The 19,531-nt window shown below is 49.9% G+C and overlaps 1 protein-coding gene across 4 annotated transcripts in view; it reads right to left on the bottom strand.

Annotated features, from left to right (window-relative positions):
- CMPK2 (cytidine/uridine monophosphate kinase 2) overlaps positions 1-18,444 on the bottom strand; it is a 39,324-nt gene extending 20,880 nt beyond the window's left edge. The window contains exons 1-5 of one of the 4 annotated variants that reach the window (XM_032353408.1): positions 17,666-18,444; positions 16,181-16,307; positions 14,948-15,149; positions 8,612-8,845; positions 5,025-5,091 (exon numbers count right to left, since the gene is read on the bottom strand). In XM_032353408.1, the coding sequence (XP_032209299.1) occupies positions 5,025-5,091; positions 8,612-8,845; positions 14,948-15,149; positions 16,181-16,307; positions 17,666-18,337 (1,302 nt within the window). In that variant the 5' untranslated portion in view covers positions 18,338-18,444. Of the gene's footprint in view, positions 1-5,024; positions 5,092-5,496; positions 7,196-8,611; positions 8,846-14,947; positions 15,150-16,180; positions 16,308-16,750; positions 17,039-17,665 lie in introns of those variants that run through there. The other 3 variants (XM_032353407.1, XM_032353410.1, XM_032353409.1) reach the window with 3 other exon arrangements.
- Positions 18,445-19,531: the final 1,087 nt, after the last annotated feature.

The following is a 19,531-nucleotide window of genomic DNA, read 5'->3' as shown; positions in this document are numbered from 1 at the left end:
AGGACACAGGTGCAAATAAGCACATATAAATTACAGATAGAGTTATAGAAATGCAAACACATATGGATACAGTTATGTGTGTGGTTACAAATGTTGTTGTAGATACAGTTCTTGGTGTGGATATGCAGGTACAGATGCAGTTACGGATGGATATGACAGATGGAGATGTGGACAGAGACACAGGCATGGATAGTCACGGGTAGAGACAGGTAGCAATGAGTCAGAGCTAAGAGGAAGAGAAAGAGGAATGGCATCTTAGACTGAGCGATGGTAACGCCAAACGGACTTGAAAGAAGACCTAAATAAGGGCCCCGAGGGTGGTATCCATTCAAGGCGGCTTGCAGGATCAGATCGTGCCGAGCGACAAGTAGACAACTGGGGGCGGGGGTGGGTGGGATGCCAGCGAAGAGGCCAGTGCAGCTGCACACAGACTGGGTGCTCCAGGGGCCGTGGTGATGGCCCCCCTGAGAACTGCTCCCTCCTCAGTCACGATGTCGCACTAGACTCCCCTAGGCAATTTCAAGGGATTTTTTAAATAAAAGACTCATTCACCTCAAAGTTCTGTGGGAACAAGGGCGTTTGGCATCACCTTACCTCCTCACCGCGTGTTTCCCAAGTTCCTGAAACAGTAAGGAGGTGCTACAGAAATAGCAGACCCCTGTGGGATCCTGTTAGGACTTGAGAGAGTTCCATCCACTCCGCAATGATCACGTCACGGCCTGGGGAAGGGGGAGCTCTGGGACCCCTTCCAGCCTGAACTCTGGTTTCGCAAGCAGAGGGACTTCCGCAAGGTCACGTGGCCGCTCAGTGGAGGCCGATTCCGACACCTGCTGCAGCCCGTTCGCTCCCGCATCACGTCTTACTCACGCACGTGGTTTATTGAAAGAACGACCCCTGTTCCTAGAAACGCATCTCCGAATTTTCTACCAAACCCTAACCTCGTCTTTTATGCAAGTTTTCTCCAGGTAGAAAGAGACCAGAGCCCCGAGTCAGAATATTTGGCAGCATGCAGAAAACTCCTTAACTAAAGCTCTGACTATAGAAAATGCTGAAAGAAATATTCCATGCCTTCAAACAAGTCCACGTTTTGGGGTTGCTTTTCTTTTTTTAACAGCTGACTAGAATATTTGGGAGGGCTTTTTTTTTTTTCTTCCAATTAAAACTCAGAAAATAAACTTTCCTACCCCAAAGATGAACACAGAATGCATTACAGTTGGAAGAGCTTATAGACCAGGTTCAGCCAAAAGTGAAATTTGATAGTTCCTCCAAATGCCTTATTATTTCAGAGAAATGGGACACGCCCTCAATTATGGCAGAATAAGCACAACCATTAATATCACGTATGTTAATAAAAATCTTGGAGGCTTCACAGGGAAGTTTACGATGTGTTTTCTAAACCATGGTATTTTGGTGATTGGGCAGTAATTACAAGAGCTCAGACCTTGTGGAATCCATTAGCCATACCCTACGTGCACAGTGCCGGTTGCATTTTGAGTTATATAAGGAAGGGGCTCAGGAGAGGAGGTTTTAAAAGCAAATAAACAAGGACATCAAAGCCCCAGAATGTTCCTTAAAGCCAGATCTCTAATCATAAACCTCACAAGGAAGAAAATGTATGCTTGCGTATGGATGTACACAAATATGTCTATGGAGGCGCCTATGACATTCAACACATCAGCGTTGCTGACCCGTCTACTGTGTTACAAAGAGCACTGGAGAACGATTCCGAAAACTTCCCTCTATTCTTGCCTCTGCTGCTAACGAACCCTACGACCCGAGGCAGTACAAGTCTTCCTCCTGGACTCATTCTCCACGACTGTTAAAGAAAGAGATTGAGTTCGCTGATCACTAAGGTCTTTCTTTGAATATTTTTCTGACCCCGGGGCTGTATTTAGAATTCTTGAAGCAAGAAATTAGCCACTTTTAAAGACGTGCTACTTTGACCTAGAAATGTTCCATGTTTTGTCCTTTGTTCTCCCATTAGAGCAGACATTTAAATAAAAATGAAAGAAACCACTGCTGTTTTTCCAAGCACGGTTTGTGTGTAATGAGGGAAGTGATTATCTCTGCACTAGACCAGCTCCCTTGGAAATGTTCAAAATTGGTTCTTTTCCTCCCTCTAGTGGAATCCTGCTATATTTGCTTTGGATGGAATTGTAAGTCTGCATCAGGCAAACTAGAGCAAAAGAGCTGGCATGACGAAGTCACAAGCAGGCATCAAACCAAACATAATGCTTTGCAAGTTTAGTGCCCAACCATCTTATATATTTTACTTTGTTTAAAAAAATTCAAGATTAGCAATAAAAAGTTGCAACATTGATTTACACCCATGCAGAGCCTTCAACTAGAATACTAGAATTTGGGCACAAATCAAATAGTTTGTATTTGATTTGTGCCCAGAAAAATCTTAAAGTTAGTTCAAGTATAAAAATTAGTGGGTCAAGGGCAGTCATTAAGTATCTGCCTTCAGCTCAGGTCATGATCCCAGAGTCCTGGGATCAAGTCCCACATCAGGCTCCCAGCTCAGCAGGGAGTCTGCCTCTCCCGCACCCTCTGCCCCATCCCCTGCCCATGCTTGATCTCTCTCTCACTCTTGCTCTTGCTCTCGCTCTATGTCAAATAAATAAATAAAATCTTAAAAAAAAAAAATTAGTGGGTCGAAGCATTTGACTGAAGAGGACACGTGACCCAGCCCTCAACAACAAGACACAGTGTTTGGCAAGACATGTTCATGTCCATCCAGTTTAACGTGTACTCACACCTGTTTCATGGGAAGGTCGGTTTCCATCTCTCTGAAATGGTTCTCGACACCCCCGGGCAGCATAAACCATACCCTGGTTTGCCTTAAACATCCACACCAGCCACAGAAGGTGTGGCGAGGATGTGATGACGTGTGCGTCTGCCTCCGCATCTGAGGCCATCTCCCTCTCCCGAGAAGCCTTACTCCACTTCAGAGGAGGCAGAGAGGGGAAGGACTCCGACGCCGTCGGACACACTGTGACTTCAAAGGCTCTCCCATCCGGTCGTCTAAAAACCACGGTGATGAAAAGTTAATGTGTAAGTAGAATCAAATATGTCTATGCTGGCTGGATTCATGGTGCTGAGGCCCATGCCCTCCAGTTTCCTGCCTCCAGGCTCTGCCCTAGACCCGAGAAGATCGGTTCAGTGAGGGGACATCGAAAGCACCTCTGTCTCCCTTTAGGACCTCAAGCTTCTCTGAACCAACTTCAAGTCATGTCAGAATAAACCAGAATGTGCAGAATGGCTGAGCAGAGGAGGCCTTGACATCTACTTGCTTGACTGCTCCTTGACATTTGACTATGCCCTGAGGGTCCAGGAGCCCCCAGAGAGGAGGACTTGGAACTGAACTGGCCATGAGGCCGACTATGGCCGGGGCTGCAAGGAAGACAGACTCGGGAGACCCAAACGCCAGTGAGATCCCACAGAGGCCAAGTTCATCATGAAGGACTACAAGGAAAAAAATCTCACGTGCCTGTGTCAGTAGGGCCAACCACATCCAGTTAGAGAGAGGCTATTCCCCTCACCCCCATGGTGGCCCAAATGGCCTCCCTCACCCAGGCACGCAGATGCCATCTTGGAGAGGGGCCAGGGTGAGGCTTGGAACATGGGAGAATCTGATCCACTGAGCATTTTCTCTCCAAGCGTGGGCATTACCTAGAAGGACCATTAAAAGCTCGTGTTATATTAAGTTTGAATCTGATAGGAGTAACTATCTTCCCTCTACTACCCAGTTACGGTGCTCATGAGAAAGACCAAATTATCAATAATTTGGGGGGACGGGAGGGGGTGGGAGGGGTCGGAGGGGGGCGGGAGGGGGGCGGGGGGGGGCGGGAGGGGGGCCGGAGGGGCCAGAGGGGGCGGGAGGGGCCGGGAGGGGGCAGGAGGGGCCGGGAGGGGGCGGGAGGCCAGCGTCCCTTTCTCCTCTCCCTGCTCCTACACGGAAAACACCGAAGTATAGGAACCAAACGACTTTTACCGAAGTCTGAAGGTTCAGGTGGACTTGCCGGTGGATATATTTGCCAACGTGAAGCGTGGCTGAGTGGCCGGCTCCTAGAGCAGCGTGCATATGAAGAAAGCCGAAGGCCAAAAACCCCCGTCTTTCAGCACACCTGCAATCAGATTGCTCTAATGGGCACAGAGCCCCCGTTCTGGAGCCGCCAATCTAGCGAAGTGTTGTAAGATACTCTTAGCTATGTCTTCACTTTTGGCTGAAATTTAAATCACTGGCTCTCACTGAAAGGGAAGCATTTTTGCTGCTTTACACATTCTTAGGTGCTTTGTGTTCTGCTCAGGATTCCATTAAAAGGATTTACCCTAATGTATTTAACAAATACATATTATACATAAATGTACATTATGCAGATACATAAATATTCCCCAATTACTGGAAACACATTATACATATATAACATTTATGTGTATCACTGATTATTTCCTCGGTACACATTCCAGAAAGGTCCCAGGGCCTAAACACTTTAAAGAGGTGTCGTAATTGAGGGCTCCATCTGTAAAGCATGAAGCTCTTGATCTCGGGGTTTGTGGGTTCGAGCCCCACATTGGATATAGAGATTGCTTTAAAAAAAAAACAAAACTCATTAATAAAAAAAGATGCCACCCAATTGCTCCAAGAAGAGAGAGACTTCAGAGAGAAGGCTCAGCAAAAAAGGAGTTTCCACTCTCGAGTAAGCCAGCAGGTGCCACTGAGGGGGGCAGGCTGAGGAGGAGGCAGATGGTGAAGCTGCTGCGCACATGTCCTGCGTCTGCCTCACAGCCCCTCCCCAGGGTACCACACGCACCCCCAGCCAGCCCACACTAAGTCTTCATAAGGAAAACAGCCTTCATTCAGACTGTCGCTTCTCTTAGTCCTCAGAAGGCTTGCTACCACCACCCACTGAATACCAGGCCGCGTGAAGAGTGAAAAGGAGGAAGGGGCATCCCATAAGCCTCTCTGCTCACAGATTTCTGGAAGAACCTGCAAGTGGCCACCAGTTGGCCGCTCTCACCATACGGAAGCTCTGGAAATGTACTCGTGATTCTTGGCAGCCATGGGTCAAGTCAAACATTCTATTACTGTGGAAGAAAGGGATAAATATTTGGGACCACGAAAGGTCTGTCACAAGAACAGAAAGACTGAACCTGTCATGAAACAGAGCCAAGCAAATGATTCTTTGTCGTCTGTTGCTGGGCAGAGTTGCCGTCTTATTTCGTACTTATAAATCATATACCCATTAGGGTCCCCAAAAACCCAAGAGCACAAAGAATTATTTCTTCTTTTTAATATTGGCCACGAAGAAAGGATTCTACTTTCCGGAAACAGTTTTTTAAACAAACCGGAACTGCCCTCCCTTCCTCTGAAAGCACTTGGACCACCGCTTCCCCTTGGCCCACGAGCTCACACCTTCCCACTTCCTTGACCAAAAGTCCCCATCCGGACCAGCACCTCCGAACAACCAAAATACACTTGTGACAACATCATAAATTAGAAAATCACAGCAACTTTATTCCTTTGCAAGGTGCAAAAAGAAAGCATAAAGTGTTTGTTTTCCCAGGCTGCCAACATAGACTTTTCAAACTGTTTAAGTAAGTAACACCAAGGACGTAGTTAGATATCCCATCTTTCATGATGCTATTCACTAGCTTTAAAAAACATTTTCAACTGAAACCAATTACATATTTATATATGTAAATATATTATGTAAAAATTACCTCTAATTCTCTTGAAAAACAGTATGATACAGTTATTAATACTAAACTTGATTACAATCTAAAATTCTATATGATAAACCTGATAAGGCCTTAAATGTAATTATTTGGGGGGAATGTTCAATTCACAAACTTCACCTGTCTTCGAACTGGAAGGAATTTTAGGTCATCACCTGGTTCAGCAAACTCCTTAGGACAAATAAAGAATTATTATCACTTTGCAGATCAAGTTACACGGACTATTGATGTCAAGTGACTCTCCCAGGCCACAGAGTTATTGAATTTCCTCTTTCCTCAGCTTTTCTTTTTCCCTAGGCAAACAGATCTCAAAGCTGATTTCATGCGTAAGCGTAAGACATTCAAGTGCAAGATAATTTACTAAGAAATCTCATTCCAGGATCCACTGTGCTTATTTAGTGAGATCAATTAAATCTGTGTAATGAAAATACACAACAAGCGCTGCATTTAGCTTCTTGGCTTCAATTTTAATTAGTAAGCAGAGCCCTTACGCTGAGGAGAAACATGATGTAAATATCAATACAAATATATTGCTCGATTGGCTAAGTTTAAGGCATCCAGCTCAGTCCAAAACACTCATTATATCCAAAACCATGTTTTCAGGGGGAAGGAAAGAAATATAAATAAAGAGAACATAATTCAAAGAAGCCTGGTGTGTTTGTACTTAGAGCATCTTGGGTTGGCCGTCTCTCTATCTATCTTACAGATGCTAACCAAGAGGACGATCTCAGGGCCAGTAGGGCACAAGTCCCAGGTCTTCTTTGTAAGTGTCCCCTACCCAAAGATGGCTCTGTGGGAGTGTCCTCAGACAGCCAGGACACATGGACCCTTTCTTCAGGGGCACTTGGCTCAAGGATCAGGCCGGAGTCCCCATTGATGGAGTGTGGCAATATGGGGAAAAAGGCAAGTCTACTACATCAAGATCCCATCAGTGGCCCAGGTGTAGGCATGGGAGAGGCTGAAGGGGCTTCTGTTGATTTGGGAGATCATCCTGGTTGCCTCTGTGTCCCTCATGCTTTCTGGATAAGACAAAACTTGGAAGTATTTGGTAGGAATGTAGTTAAAATATATTTTTTAAAAAAAATTTGTTATACTTGAAAAAGCAACCACTGATCTCTGGCTGGAACATGACAGTCTCAACCTTGATGGGTCCATTGGTCAGAAGGAAGGATAATGGTTTAAGTAAAACCAAAATGTCTGGTCTCCATTTTTCTAGGACACGCTCTGTTTATGCAACAGAAATCTGGGAAAAACAAGCAACCAGTCATGGGCCTAGATGCATCAAACAACACCAAATCTAGCAAAATGGGTAATTACATTTTGGAGTCATTACAATTAATTACAATTATTTTGGATTATGCTTAAAACCGTCTGGAGGACTTTTTCTCTTGAGGGGCCGGCATCAACCACATGGCAGCCAGGGTTCTCCATCCGCTGATAGGACACTTCTACCCTGGGGACAGGCATAATGAAAAGGGTTGGTTTATCTTTTAACACGGCTCTCCATGCAAATGCTATTTTCCTACCGTGATATACAGAGTTTACAGCAAGGACCCCATCTGGTTTATCTCACTCTTCCCCTTGGCCACTGGCTTTACCCACAGGAGACACTGGATACATTTTGTTCAATAAATCATAAATTTATAATAAGGCTCCATAGCTAGCCTTTATCGATACCTATTACCTACCAAGCGTCAGCATTCTGCATGATTCTTCTGGTTTCATACCCGGGGTAAGCTCGGGAAGGGAACCAGGCCCTCCCCCGTTTTGCAAAGAAAGTAGCAGAGGCTCTAAGAGATTAACTGATTGGACAACCGGGAAATGTCCCCATGGTCTGCACTGAAGATCTCAGACAAGCCAGCGGTCCTCAGCCACGGCACTGTTTCCACGGCCGAGTCTGCTAAAACTGCACCAGGTTTCCACTTCGCCCTCGGGTGTGAGCTAGCCTCCCTGCCTGCGAATGAGTGTGCGGACGGCCTGACGGAAGCGGGCCGGCCTGTGTCTACAACACGTGCGGTTTACACTTCCTCGCTGAGTGAACTCACCCGTTCCCTTCCCCTCTGCCTCTGTCTTCCCATCTGTAAAATGAGGACAGAAATCACGCCTTCCTGGCGGCTGCGTCACGAGGCCTAATTGCGTCAGTGCAGGTAAATGGTCTGATGTGGCTTGCGTGCACACAGCACTGCTGTTGCCGGGTTATGTCTAGCAGGACTGTGTTAGGATAGCATGGCTCTCATTGTCTATTTATCTAAACTCCTCTGCGTTGGCTTTTTGAACCTGTCCTCCCAGGCTGCCTCAGGCTCAGCCGTCAGGCAAGACGACAGCCCAGACTCTCCCCCCCGGTTTCTAACGACAACAAAACCACTACCTTGAGAACCAGAAAGACTGTGATTTCAATCCTGTTTTACCACAGTGTAGCTGCGCGAATCTAGACAAATCACTTAGTCCTTTGAGCCTCCATTTTGTAAACAGTAAAGTGAGGTTCCTGTTCCTTTGCAAGGATCAGAGCATCGGAACCCAAAAACCTGACACTAAGGAAAAGTCACCGCGGGCTCCCAGCACTCCGTGCCCATTAGATTACGACTGGGGAGCCGAGACCCAGGAACGTGCAGCGTCTCAGCCAGGTCCAGGTCCACACTGTTCCCGGCACAGCCAGGACCAGAAGGAAGGCCTGGGGTCCAGTCCCACAGCCACGATGCTGAAGCCCTGGGGGAACGACACCATCAGGAGCAGAACCCAGCTTGGAGGATACGGTCTTGTGGGTTTGGAAAATGGGAATGAAGTCATTTTCTCCGCCTTCCTAAAGTCAGAGCTGATCCCAGCTCACCACCATGACCAGGACCCCCGCCATGCACCCCGGGACACCTACTTCTGACGGAATATGCTGTTGGCCTCCAGCTCAGCTTCCTCTCTGGTCCTCTCCATGCCCCGGCCCTCGATCCGATGCATCCTCTCCTCGGGACTCACTGTGAGCAGCAGGACCAGGTCGGGCTTGAGCAGGTCCCTGGGCCACTGGTAGATGGGATGATGGGCCGGGGGCAGATGCTGGAGCCCCCCGGTCACCTCGGTGGCTATGGCGTAGGTGGCCGTGCTGTGCCAGTACCTGAGAAGGAGGGCAGGAGTGAGTTCTGCACCCACAGAGGTCAAGGTCAAGATGTACCTGAAGATCAGTTGGGGAAGACGCTGAAACCAGCAAAGGCTCAAGTGTCCTCAGCGTTGCACACACCAAATTAACAAAACTAAAACTTGTTTTTTTTTAATTTAAGATTTTTTTTTATTATTATTTGAGAGAGAGCGTAGAGTGAGTGAGCGAGAACCCAAGTGGGGGAGGGCCAGAGGGAGAAGCAGGCTCCCCACTGGGCCGGGAGCCCCATCCGGCTCGGGACTCGATCTCAGGACCCTGGGAGCATGACTGGAGCCAAAGGCAGACTTTGGGCTTCACTCACTGAGCCACCCAGGTGCCCCTAAATCTTATTTTTAAAGTGTTTATAAAATGTGAAGAGTACACCGAAGCCAACAGCCACAGTCAGAATGCAGCGGGCTCTTCACAGAGCGACGGAGACTCGGCGGATCCCACGTGCGTCCCAAGGTGACACCATTGGCATCTCTCTGGCCTGACCCATGTCGCCTTCTGTAAAAGGGAGGGCGACGTGTCCCCGAGTCCCCTTGCAGCTAATCTCATGTCGTGGCCAGATGAAAACCCGCGGGTCCATTCAGTGTTAAGTTGTTTTAAAGTGGAGTTTGCGGATGAAATCCACATTCTGGGGGCGCTGGCGAGGCGGCCCTTGTCCTGCCCAGGGTCCAGCCACTCACTGTGCACCCCTTGGGGGGGAGGGGGAGTAAACCCAAATACGACCTCCACTACTCTGTGACACCCCCCCCCCCCCGCCCTTGACAGGCTCCTTTTAAATGCTGGCAGGAGGAGGAGAAGAAAATCACCACCGCAAAAGAAAATCTATTTCAAAATGCCCCATGGCTTTTCCCTGCCTGCTGGAAACATCCTGCTCAAGACACAGAACCGCGTTCACGGGCTACACCCATGTGCACTGCATTCGTGCTCTTTCCTCCAGCTGGGCTGAGCTTCTCAGCGAGCAAACTCCTACTCTGCCTGCAGAGCCCCACTCGGAAGGAACCCCCAAGTAGAGTTCCTGGTTCCCTCCTCTGGGCCCTCAATGTCCTTCATGGTGGAATCTACCAAAGAGTAAAGAAAAGCAATTTGTCTGTAAGTATGACCTCTTTCAACTCCTCCCTTAGAAAATTCCTTTTCTAGTCACCTCTGCGTTCCCAAAACTGAAACCAGTGTTTGGCACGCAGTAAGCATTCTTTGGGTGTGCAAATGAACAAATCGGAATCTGTTTATGAGTTGGCAGAGCTTATTAGAATCTTGCCCTGTTCCTATCATACTCCAAGTCTAGAGACTAAATGCAAAACTTTAAATACAGTAGCAAAGGAATATCGCCTGCAACGGATATTTATGAAATGATTATCAACATCCCAATGAAGAGAAGAACCTATGGTCCCACCCCTGTTCGTATTTTCAATTTGCTGCCTTCAGTGTTTTAAAATCCTAAATTCTGGGGATGCCTGGGTGGTGCAGCCCGTTAAACATCTGACTTTTGGTTTCGGCTTAGGTCATGATTTCAAGGTTGTGAGATCGAGCCCTGTATGGGGCTCTGTGCTCTGTGTGGAGTCGGCTTGGGGTTCTGCCTCTCCCTGTGCCTCTGCCCCCTCCCCTGTGTTCATGCATATGTGCTCTCTCTCTCTCTCTCTCTCTCAAAAATAAATAATTTTTAAAAGGAATAATACATAAAATCCTAAATTCTTGATCATTTTCTTTTTGAACTTCTTTGCAGAGTGAAAAGGACGTACTAGACTCTATGAAATGAATTCATAGCATTACCCAAGCTGCGGATCAATTTATCCCCTGCCCCCTACTTGCTCTGTGGACACAGGTAACTCATTTAAGCCACTACAGCCTCAATTTCCCCACCTGGAAAATGAAAAGCACGCAAGCTTTGTTTTCCTTCCACAATTGCTGTAAAAAAAAAAAAGAAAAAGAAAAAGAAAGACAAACCCTTTACAAACTGTATCACCCCATCATTAGAAGACAGTATCTATTCTTACTGGACACTGATTATCACTAAAGCTGCATTTTTCAAATGTGGTAATGCAGACAATACTGAAAAAGAGCCCCCAAAAACAATTAACTGGGGAGACGATGAATCCCAATACCGTCCACTCTTCCAGGCCCTCATCCACCTCCAGAAGTGTGCACTGAAACCCCAGCCTCCTCCATCAGGCCCCTGACTGACCACCTACAATCATGCGCTTTCCATCCTCTGTGAGATGCGGCGTATCCCCTGAGCTGAAGACATCCCTGCAAGTCCAGGCTTCTCTTTCTTGGCAACCAAACTACAATTTGCTCCGCATTTTGCACGTGTCCCGTGTTCACTGAATTAAACACTCAGCTATGAATACAGAGGCTGATATCATCTTCATTTTAAAAGCCTTCTTTTTGTAGAAAAACCATCAGCAAGAATAGATTTTTAAAGGTAATGAGGGTGATTAAGTTGCCAACCTTAACCACAGTCACCATCAAAGACGACTCTGCTGCCTCGTTTGTTCTGCCAGACGATGGTGTGGTCTGAAATGGGTTTCATTAAAATCTTTACACATGAACAAAACCCACCCAGACAACAAATAAGCGCTCTTTTCTTCTCATTTGACAAGGTGATACAGTATCTCTCTAAAGAACAAAATTGCCGACAATTCGCAGACACAAAGGAGATAAAGCAAGGGAAGAATGAGCCCGTTTTCTACAGCAGGAGTGCTCTCCCTGACAATGCTGCGGCTCGTTTTAAATAATCATACCCTCTGGCCATCAATTTCAGGCTCTCCACCCTTTAGAATTTTCCATTCCTGCCATGAGGCAAGCCACATCGGTTCAGATCAAAGGCAATTTGCTAACGCATTGTACATAGCTTATATAATAATGCTTTATATCTTAATGGCAATTTGCTATTGCAAAGCACTTCCCCCCTGCACCAACCCAATGGACATTCATCAAAGTTTCAGAGGTGGGCAGGGAAGGGATATGGAGTATCTCCACTGGGCAGATTAGGAAACCGGCAGCAGAGAGGCTAGGTATCTATCTACATGCAGAAGCCAGTGCAGCTCCAGGACTTTGGGATGTCTGAAGAAATCCTGCGCCTCAGGGAGTCTCCCTATATTAGGAGAAGTTCAGTCTGTCTCCCTGAGAAAGGACATGGTCTAAAAAGAAGATCTCAAATACGGTAGATCCAGACCCATTAATAATAGGGTAAAAACATCCCACAGGCAAAGAAGTCCTACAAAGGAATACAATTTCTTACCCTTCTCCAGGATCCCCTCTAACTCGCAACCTTGCAATAATGATCTTGCCATCCCCAGGGTTAAAACTACCTGCTGGCATTGCAGCTTAGATGAGAACACTGGCCTTCTAGCTTATTTTTTGCTTTGCTCCTCTTACCTGGCAACCCACCACCTCCCACTTTGTTCCCTACCCACGCTGCAAATCGCCTTCTCATGGAATAGTTCAGAGACACAGAAAAGCGTACAAAGAAAAACATTTCAGGGAAGGGGTAGAGGTTTCCAGATGTGGCAAACTAGCTTTTCAGTGATCAACGTAGCCACTGGGAACCAGTGGAGACCCTTGAATAAAGGAGGGCGATGCTAAATGTTGACGAGAGCACAAGCCACAGGAAATTCTCAAACACGGCTGCGGGGACAGGGCACGGTGAACGGTTCCGACCACTTCAGAAAACTTTTTGCAATACCTGCTACAGCTGAACACACTTGAACAATTCCACTCCTGGAAATCTACAGACCAGAACAGCATATGTACCCGCACCAAAGTCATGTACAGAATAACACCCTAGGGGGGCCTGGCTGGCTCTGTTGGCGGAGAGTCCAATTCTTGGTTTCAGCTCAGGTCATGATCTCAGGGTCACGAGATCGAGCCACAGAGTCTGCTCAAGATTCTCTCCCTCCCCTTCTTCCCCTCCCCACCCTGCACACTCTCTCTATTAAAAAAATATATACATGTTCATAGCAGCAAGGCGAGTCTTATATGGGCAAGACGGAAGTCAGATACAAACATGAAAGCAGGTCAAGACTAGATCGGACAGTTCCTGGGTGATGGAGGTCAGGGCAGCGGTTACTACAGGGGGAGGGCGAAGGGGGTGGGGAAAAATGGGCAGGGACTGGGAAGGAGAACCCTGTGGCTTTATGGGGTGTGGTGACGTTCCAAGTCTGGCTGTGGGACTTGGATGTGTTTACTGCTTGAAATTCCTCAAGATTTACATTTATGATTAGTGTGATTTCCTGAATACTTGTCATACTTCGATACCGCTGCTTATCTTTCCAGAAATTAGTAAAATTGCAGAGAGCAGTGCACATCCCCCGAACGCTAAGCGATAGTTCACCTGCAGCTGGGGCCCCTTGTACTGGGAATCAGCCTCCTTTCTCTCCCCTCCACGCCCTGTGAAATCCGTTCCCTATCCTTTCTCTCCTCCGTACTCTACAGTTCGTTATTACTTGGCACGTGTTCTACTGAACAACTATCTGCAACTTGATTTTCGCAGTCGAAACCAGGGCTTTGCATTTTACGCACACGGATGTTGCACTGGCTGATGTTGCGGAACGGTGCTCCATTTCAGAAATACGCGACTACTTCCGTGTGCTTCCTTCGACTGATGGGCTTTCGGTTTTTCTAACTTTTCACTATTATGAACACAGCTGAGAGAGGGTTGCTGGAGCGGAAGCAGGTGGGGGGTGGGGTGGCTGGGTGATGGACTTTGGGGAGGGCATGCGCTACGATGAGCACTGGGTATTATATAAGACCGATGAATCACTGAACTCTACCTCGGAAACTAATACTACACTACATGTTAAATGAATTTAAATAAAAAATTAAATTTTAAAAAAGAAATAAACAACAAAAAAGAAACTCTTGCATTTCTTCAGGAGGCAGAAGCAGTGTTCACTTTGCTGCCCCGTTACAGTCCACTCTCTGAGCCCAGTGTCCAGCCCCGCCAGCACCTTGTAGGGCTTCTACCCACCCATGATCTCCAGCTCTGAGTCTCAGCACATTTTCATTGGTTCTCACCAACCTGATCAGAGCAAAATGGGATCTCACCATGATTGTAATTTCCGTATCACCGGGCCCGGTGATCTTAAGCCAGGGGTGACTGGCTTGCCATACACTTCAATCATTCCTGGGGTATTCTAAGCTATTTCTTAGGTACGGCATTTTAAAAATCTAAATCAGTTTATGTCCCTCCATTTTCTGAACCTTCCAATGGCTCCCCTCTGCACTCAGAATAAAATCTGTACTGTCTTGGCCCCCGGGCCCTGCTGTCCTATCCCCCGCCACGTTCATTCCTCTGGAAAGCACCCCCTCGTCCACCATGTGCTCATCACAAAGCCTGCTTCTAGCCCTGGACTATGCTACCTTCTTTCTGTCTGCAGGCTTTGCTCCCGCTGACTCTTCTGCCCATATGCTGTTACTCCACAGTTTCCATTCCCATCTCTTTGGGAGCCTTCAGAACTCAGATCAACATGACCTCCTTAGAGAGGCCGTCCTCGGCCAAACCCACCGTGATTTATCTTTGTCAGGGTGTTTATCATTCTCCAATCTGTTCACACGTCTGTGCGCCCTAGACCACGCTGCTGCGACGGAATGTTCGCTCTGTGAAACAGAGCACCATCGTCCAGCTCATGTACCTAAAATCCCCTAAATTGAGAACAGTCTTTGGCCCACAGCAGACACCCAATACACGTTTTATAAATTAGCTGGTGAACAAATGAATTACTGAAAGAATCGATTTCTAAAGCAGAGGCTTTGTCAATGTCCTCAGTACACTGTTTCTAGCTCAGTCAGCAGCAAGTTCCTTAACCCTTGTAAGACCTGTGCTTCTCATCGGTGAGCTAGGGATAGCATTTAGCATCCACTTACCCATGTAATTGTTCCAGATACGGTATAACACATGTATGTGCTTAGCAAAATGCCTGCCTGTGACGTAGGTAATTAACAAGTCATAGACATTATTCCCATTATTATCATAACACAGTTTGACTTAAAACACAGGCGTACACTTGTGTGTAAGGGCACACACGCTTACACGTTTGGGAGAAAATGACAAACTCACAGCATCTTTCTACTTACCTGTCTACAATCACAGGAGATCTGGCAGATTCTTTAGCTATCTCAGAAGCCACAATGTAATTGCCCAAAGAGTAAAAAGCTCTTCTAATAATAGTAGGTTCATCATCAAAGATTTTCCTCCACTGGCTGATGCAAGCAGGTGGTGACTTTAAGAGCACAGCCTTGAGTGAGTCTGAAACTGACTGGGTCACAGTGGTTTTGCCTGCGGAAAAGACAAACAGAAGCTTCGTTACCACAGCCACCACAGCAGTCCCAAATGCTCATATTAGCCCACAAAGAGCAAAGACACTCTATCTACCTGCAAATCAAAGCAGTTCATTACCTACGATGATTCTGGATAAAAAAAAAAAAAGAGAGAGAGAAAGAAAGAAAGAAAGAAAGAAAGAAAAGAAAAGAAAAGAAAAAGAAAAAAGAAAACAAAAACAAAACAAACAAACAAAAAACCCAGACCTTTAGGAACCAGGGTTTCCTCTATGTGGTATCACAACACTTCTAAGAAACACAAAACGTGCTCTGTTCACAAATTAATGATAAACTCTGGCGTAGACCTCGAGGCCTGGGAAAAGCTCCACCTGGTTCCTCAAAACACTCCCACCTGCCCCGGAGAGAGCCCCACCTCACGCTGAACCATGTGATCTCTTCCCGAGGCTCCACCTTAACCTAGTCCTTGGCTGTATCCTGCTGCCCCTGGCACCTCGCTTCTCCCGCTTTTTGTGTTTTGGGCTAAGCATGAGCTGTCCATTGTGTTTCAGTATCTGTTTGGCAGCTCCAAAGCTGCCTAGCTCTTCCTGGTTTTGCTTCAAAAGGGTCCTCAGCGGGGCCTGAGCTTCAAAGATACCCCAGGCTGACTCAAATCCCTGCACTTTCGCCCACGTTGGTCCTTCTGTCGGCAAGGACCCCTCCTGCTTTCCTGACCTGTACTGCTCTCATATGTATGGAAAACACCGTCCAGGTGTCAGCTCTTCCTGAGCTGCCCGTGACCACAGCTCTGTTCCCCACACCACAGCTGCATTAAAGGCCTTCTACTGGTCACCAGAACACCTGAGGTCCAGCCCCCCTCCTCCGGCCCCCCACCGAAGGTCTTATTCATCTTTGCATCCCAGGCCTGCCTAGCTCCGTGCCTGGCACACACTAGAGACGGACATGAAACTTCTGAATTGAACTCTATCAAGTTTTACTTAAGACCCATCTATTCCCGCAAGGGAGCAATTAATTGCATTGCCTATAACTCAAAGGTAATACTACCTGTGGCATCCAGGCCTTCGATGGCAATGACCGGGAACTCCCCTTTCTGGACTGGCTCCAGGCACTGGTCAACCAGGTCAAGCACGGCTCGGGCTTCAGGAATGAAGGGTATACACTGCAAAACAATGGTGAATCTGTGCATCAGCCACGAAGCAGCGGGGCTTTTGCAAAATTTTGCAAGATTGCCCGGTGCCCCTAAGGCTTGTGTTGGACGCCATGCTAAATTCACAGCATTCTGAACATGGGAAGAAGAGCTGAATTCCTTCATTTTTTACTAGCAGTGCCTAAAAAAAAAAAAAAAAAAAAAAAAAGGCGATAGCGGCTGAGATCTCTCGGCCTGCAACCCTCACTGACCAGCTACCCCATATGAGGAAGGACAGGCAAAACCACAAGCGCAGAGCGACCGTGGAACAGCACAGGCCTGGCGCAGTGTGTCCCAAGGGGAAAGCAAGACTGTAGCTCCTGGAGTGGTCAGCACCGACCCTTCCTAGCCGCCAGGGGGCGGAGAAGAGAGCGGCGCGCGGCGGACCCCAGGTGAGCGCGGGGCGGAGTTCTCACCTGGGCTTGCCCGCAGGCCCTACTATGCCTCTGCAGCGAGGCCACACGTTTGTACCGCGTGCGCTTCATCCTCTAAGCGCTTTCGGGGATTAACACGGCCAGCCTTCACGGTACCTCGGTGACGGTGCCAGCACTATCTTTCCCATCTTTGGACTAAGGAAACTGCGTTCATGGGGTTTAAGAAACACAAAGTGACACAGGTAATAAAGGCCAGCGTTGGGATTTAGACCCAAGTGACCGGTCCTGCCCTTTTAACCGCCACGTAATACTAACCCGAGAGCTTGCAAAATGCACTAAATTCCCCAGTGCAGCCTCAGAAAGCCAAGTCTGGACATGCCGGGCCCGGCCAGGCTGCGCTGGGAGAGAAACTTCGCCCTCCTTCCCTGAGCACCTGCTGTGTGCCAGGTCTCTCCGCTTGTCCCAAACATCGCGAGTGTGTCACAGACCAAAGGGAGAACAAACAGAGCGGTCGTGCGACCTGGGCCGGCAGCCAGTAAGCAGACAGCTGTGGTTTTAGAACGAGTTTCTCAAACCCCAAACTCATGCCCTTTTCTCCCCAAAATCACGCTCCGGCCTCCCAGATGGCATGATCCCCCCTGCGTCCCAGCAACCTCTTCCTCCCCAGGTGCCTTCAGCACGCCCGCAGAGCAGGCCTGGCCGAGCGTGGCGTTGGGACATCAGTTCCCACCTGGAATAGGAAGTTCCTGGCGGCCAAGAGTGGAGAAAAAATCCCCAGTGTCTAAGCCAGAGTCTGGCACTCGAGCGGCCTGATAGGTCCTGTGTCTTGGGATGCAGTTCCCTGGGCGACGGAGGCCAGGCTGGGTACGCCAGTCCCGAGAGGGCGCGCCTAGTCCACTCCCTGTCTGAAGCCGAGAGGGGGGCACCCCGAGTGCAGGGAAGGGGCAGAACTCTTACCGCCTCCAAAACGGCGCGGGCGGCCTCCCGGTGCGGGAAGACCCCGGAGCTGGGCAGGTCGGGCACCACCGGGTGCAGGGCGGGCTCCGGGGCGGCCACGACGCGCTCGCGGGGGCCCACCTGCTCCCAGCCCGCGCCGTCCCGCAGCTCCCACAGGTGCTGCCACACCTGCTGCTGCGCGTCGCCCACGAACTCGCCCAGACGCGGGCCCTCCGGGGACTCGCCGAGCAGGGAGAACAGCGCGCGCCGGGTGTCCGGGCTGTCGCCGGGGTCGTGGAGCAGGAAGCCGTGCTCCACGCCGCCCGCCCCGCCGCCGGGGCCGTAGCACAGCAGCCGGCGCAGCTGGCACCGCCGGAGGGGGTCGCGGCGCAGCTGGTGCAGCAGGCGCTGGTGCAGCCGCGCCGCCCTCACCCGGGCCGCGCAGTCCCCGCCCGGCGCCAGCGGCACGCACAGCGAGTAGCTGCGGCCGGGCGGGCCCAGCAGCGCGGCCACGCGGGGGTCGGGGAGCGCGTCGGGGGCGTCGCCGCCGACGGCCAAGTGAGCCAGCGCGCAGCCCGGCAGCTCCAGCGCCAAGCGTCGCGGCGGCGCCATGGCCCGAGCGCAGGCCCTGCGACGCGGCCCCGGGAGGCGCCCGAGCGAAAGTGGGGAGCGCGGGCGGAGGGCCGAGGCCATGGGCTTGTCCGGTCCCGCCCCCGCCACCGGGGAAACGAAAGCTAAGTGACCGGCGGGCGGGGCCCGGCGGGGCCGGGCCGGGGTGGGGCGCCCTCCGCGGCCTCCTCCGCCCGCTCCCGGGGCGCGCCCCGAACGGCGGCGCCGGCGGGGAGGGGGACGGGCGCAGGCGGGGCGCGCGGTCCCGGCGGCCACCCCGAGGGTGCGCTCGGCCGGGCGCCCTGTGCGGCCGCGGGGCGCGGGGGCGGGTAGCCCCAAGCCCCGCGCGGAGCCCTCCGCTGAGCTTTGCGTCCCGGGGTGCGCGCGCGGGTGTGCGAGTGTGTCTGGGCGACGGCGCGCGCCCGAGCTCGGCGAGTTAGCGGGGCGCTCCGGCCGCCCCCGCCCTCCCCCGCCGGCTCTTCAGGGCGGTGCGGGCTCCCGACGCCGCAGGACTTGCAGACCCGGGCGCCCCATACTGGGCCGCAGGCCCCCGCTGACCCGCTGTCTCGCCCGCGCTCTGACCGAAGTGCTAGGAGCTGCTTTGACGGGCTGAACGGGCAACGTTCTTGCTCCTCTTGGAATTACACCCCCCCACACCCTTGCTGACCTGCAAACTAGGACGTATCTCCAGATCGGCACGCGAGCCAAGTGAAGTCCTGCCTTCGGGTCCAGTTCGCTGGTGGGGGCAGGATGTACCAGCCTGAAGCCCGCGTCGGCGGCAGTGCTGCCCGGGTGTTTGTTGTCGCTCATTAGCTGACACTTTGGAGGAGGACTGGAAAGCAGCAAAGCAGGAGGGGCTCAGTGGTGCAGCTTCTGCCTTAAGCTCAGGTCATTAGGGTCCTGGGATCCAGTCCCTGGATTGAGGCTCCTTACTCAGCGGGAAGCCTGCTTCTCTCTCTGACTGCCATGCTGCCTGCTGGTGAGCTCTGTCTCTTTGACAAATGAATAAAATCTTCATTTAAAAAAAAAAAAAAAAAAGATTGCCAAGGGGACTGAAAGCAAAAATCTTGTGGAGAAAACTCAAACATTTAGAATAAAGATGAAAAACATTAGATGAACTGAAGGCAAATAAATATTATCATTTAAGCAATTTGGAGTTAGCAAGGGTGTACCTTTAATTCTGGAAGGAATACAACTTTCAGACCAACAGGAACTATTATAGATGCATGTTGAAGTATGGGCTAATAGACAAGGAGCAATTCAGAGATTCAGTTGTTT

The sequence above is a fragment of the Mustela erminea genome, chromosome 7 (assembly GCF_009829155.1).
Source record: "Mustela erminea isolate mMusErm1 chromosome 7, mMusErm1.Pri, whole genome shotgun sequence".
Classification (NCBI taxonomy): domain Eukaryota; kingdom Metazoa; phylum Chordata; class Mammalia; order Carnivora; family Mustelidae; genus Mustela; species Mustela erminea.
This window is presented reverse-complemented; position numbering and strand designations above follow the sequence as displayed.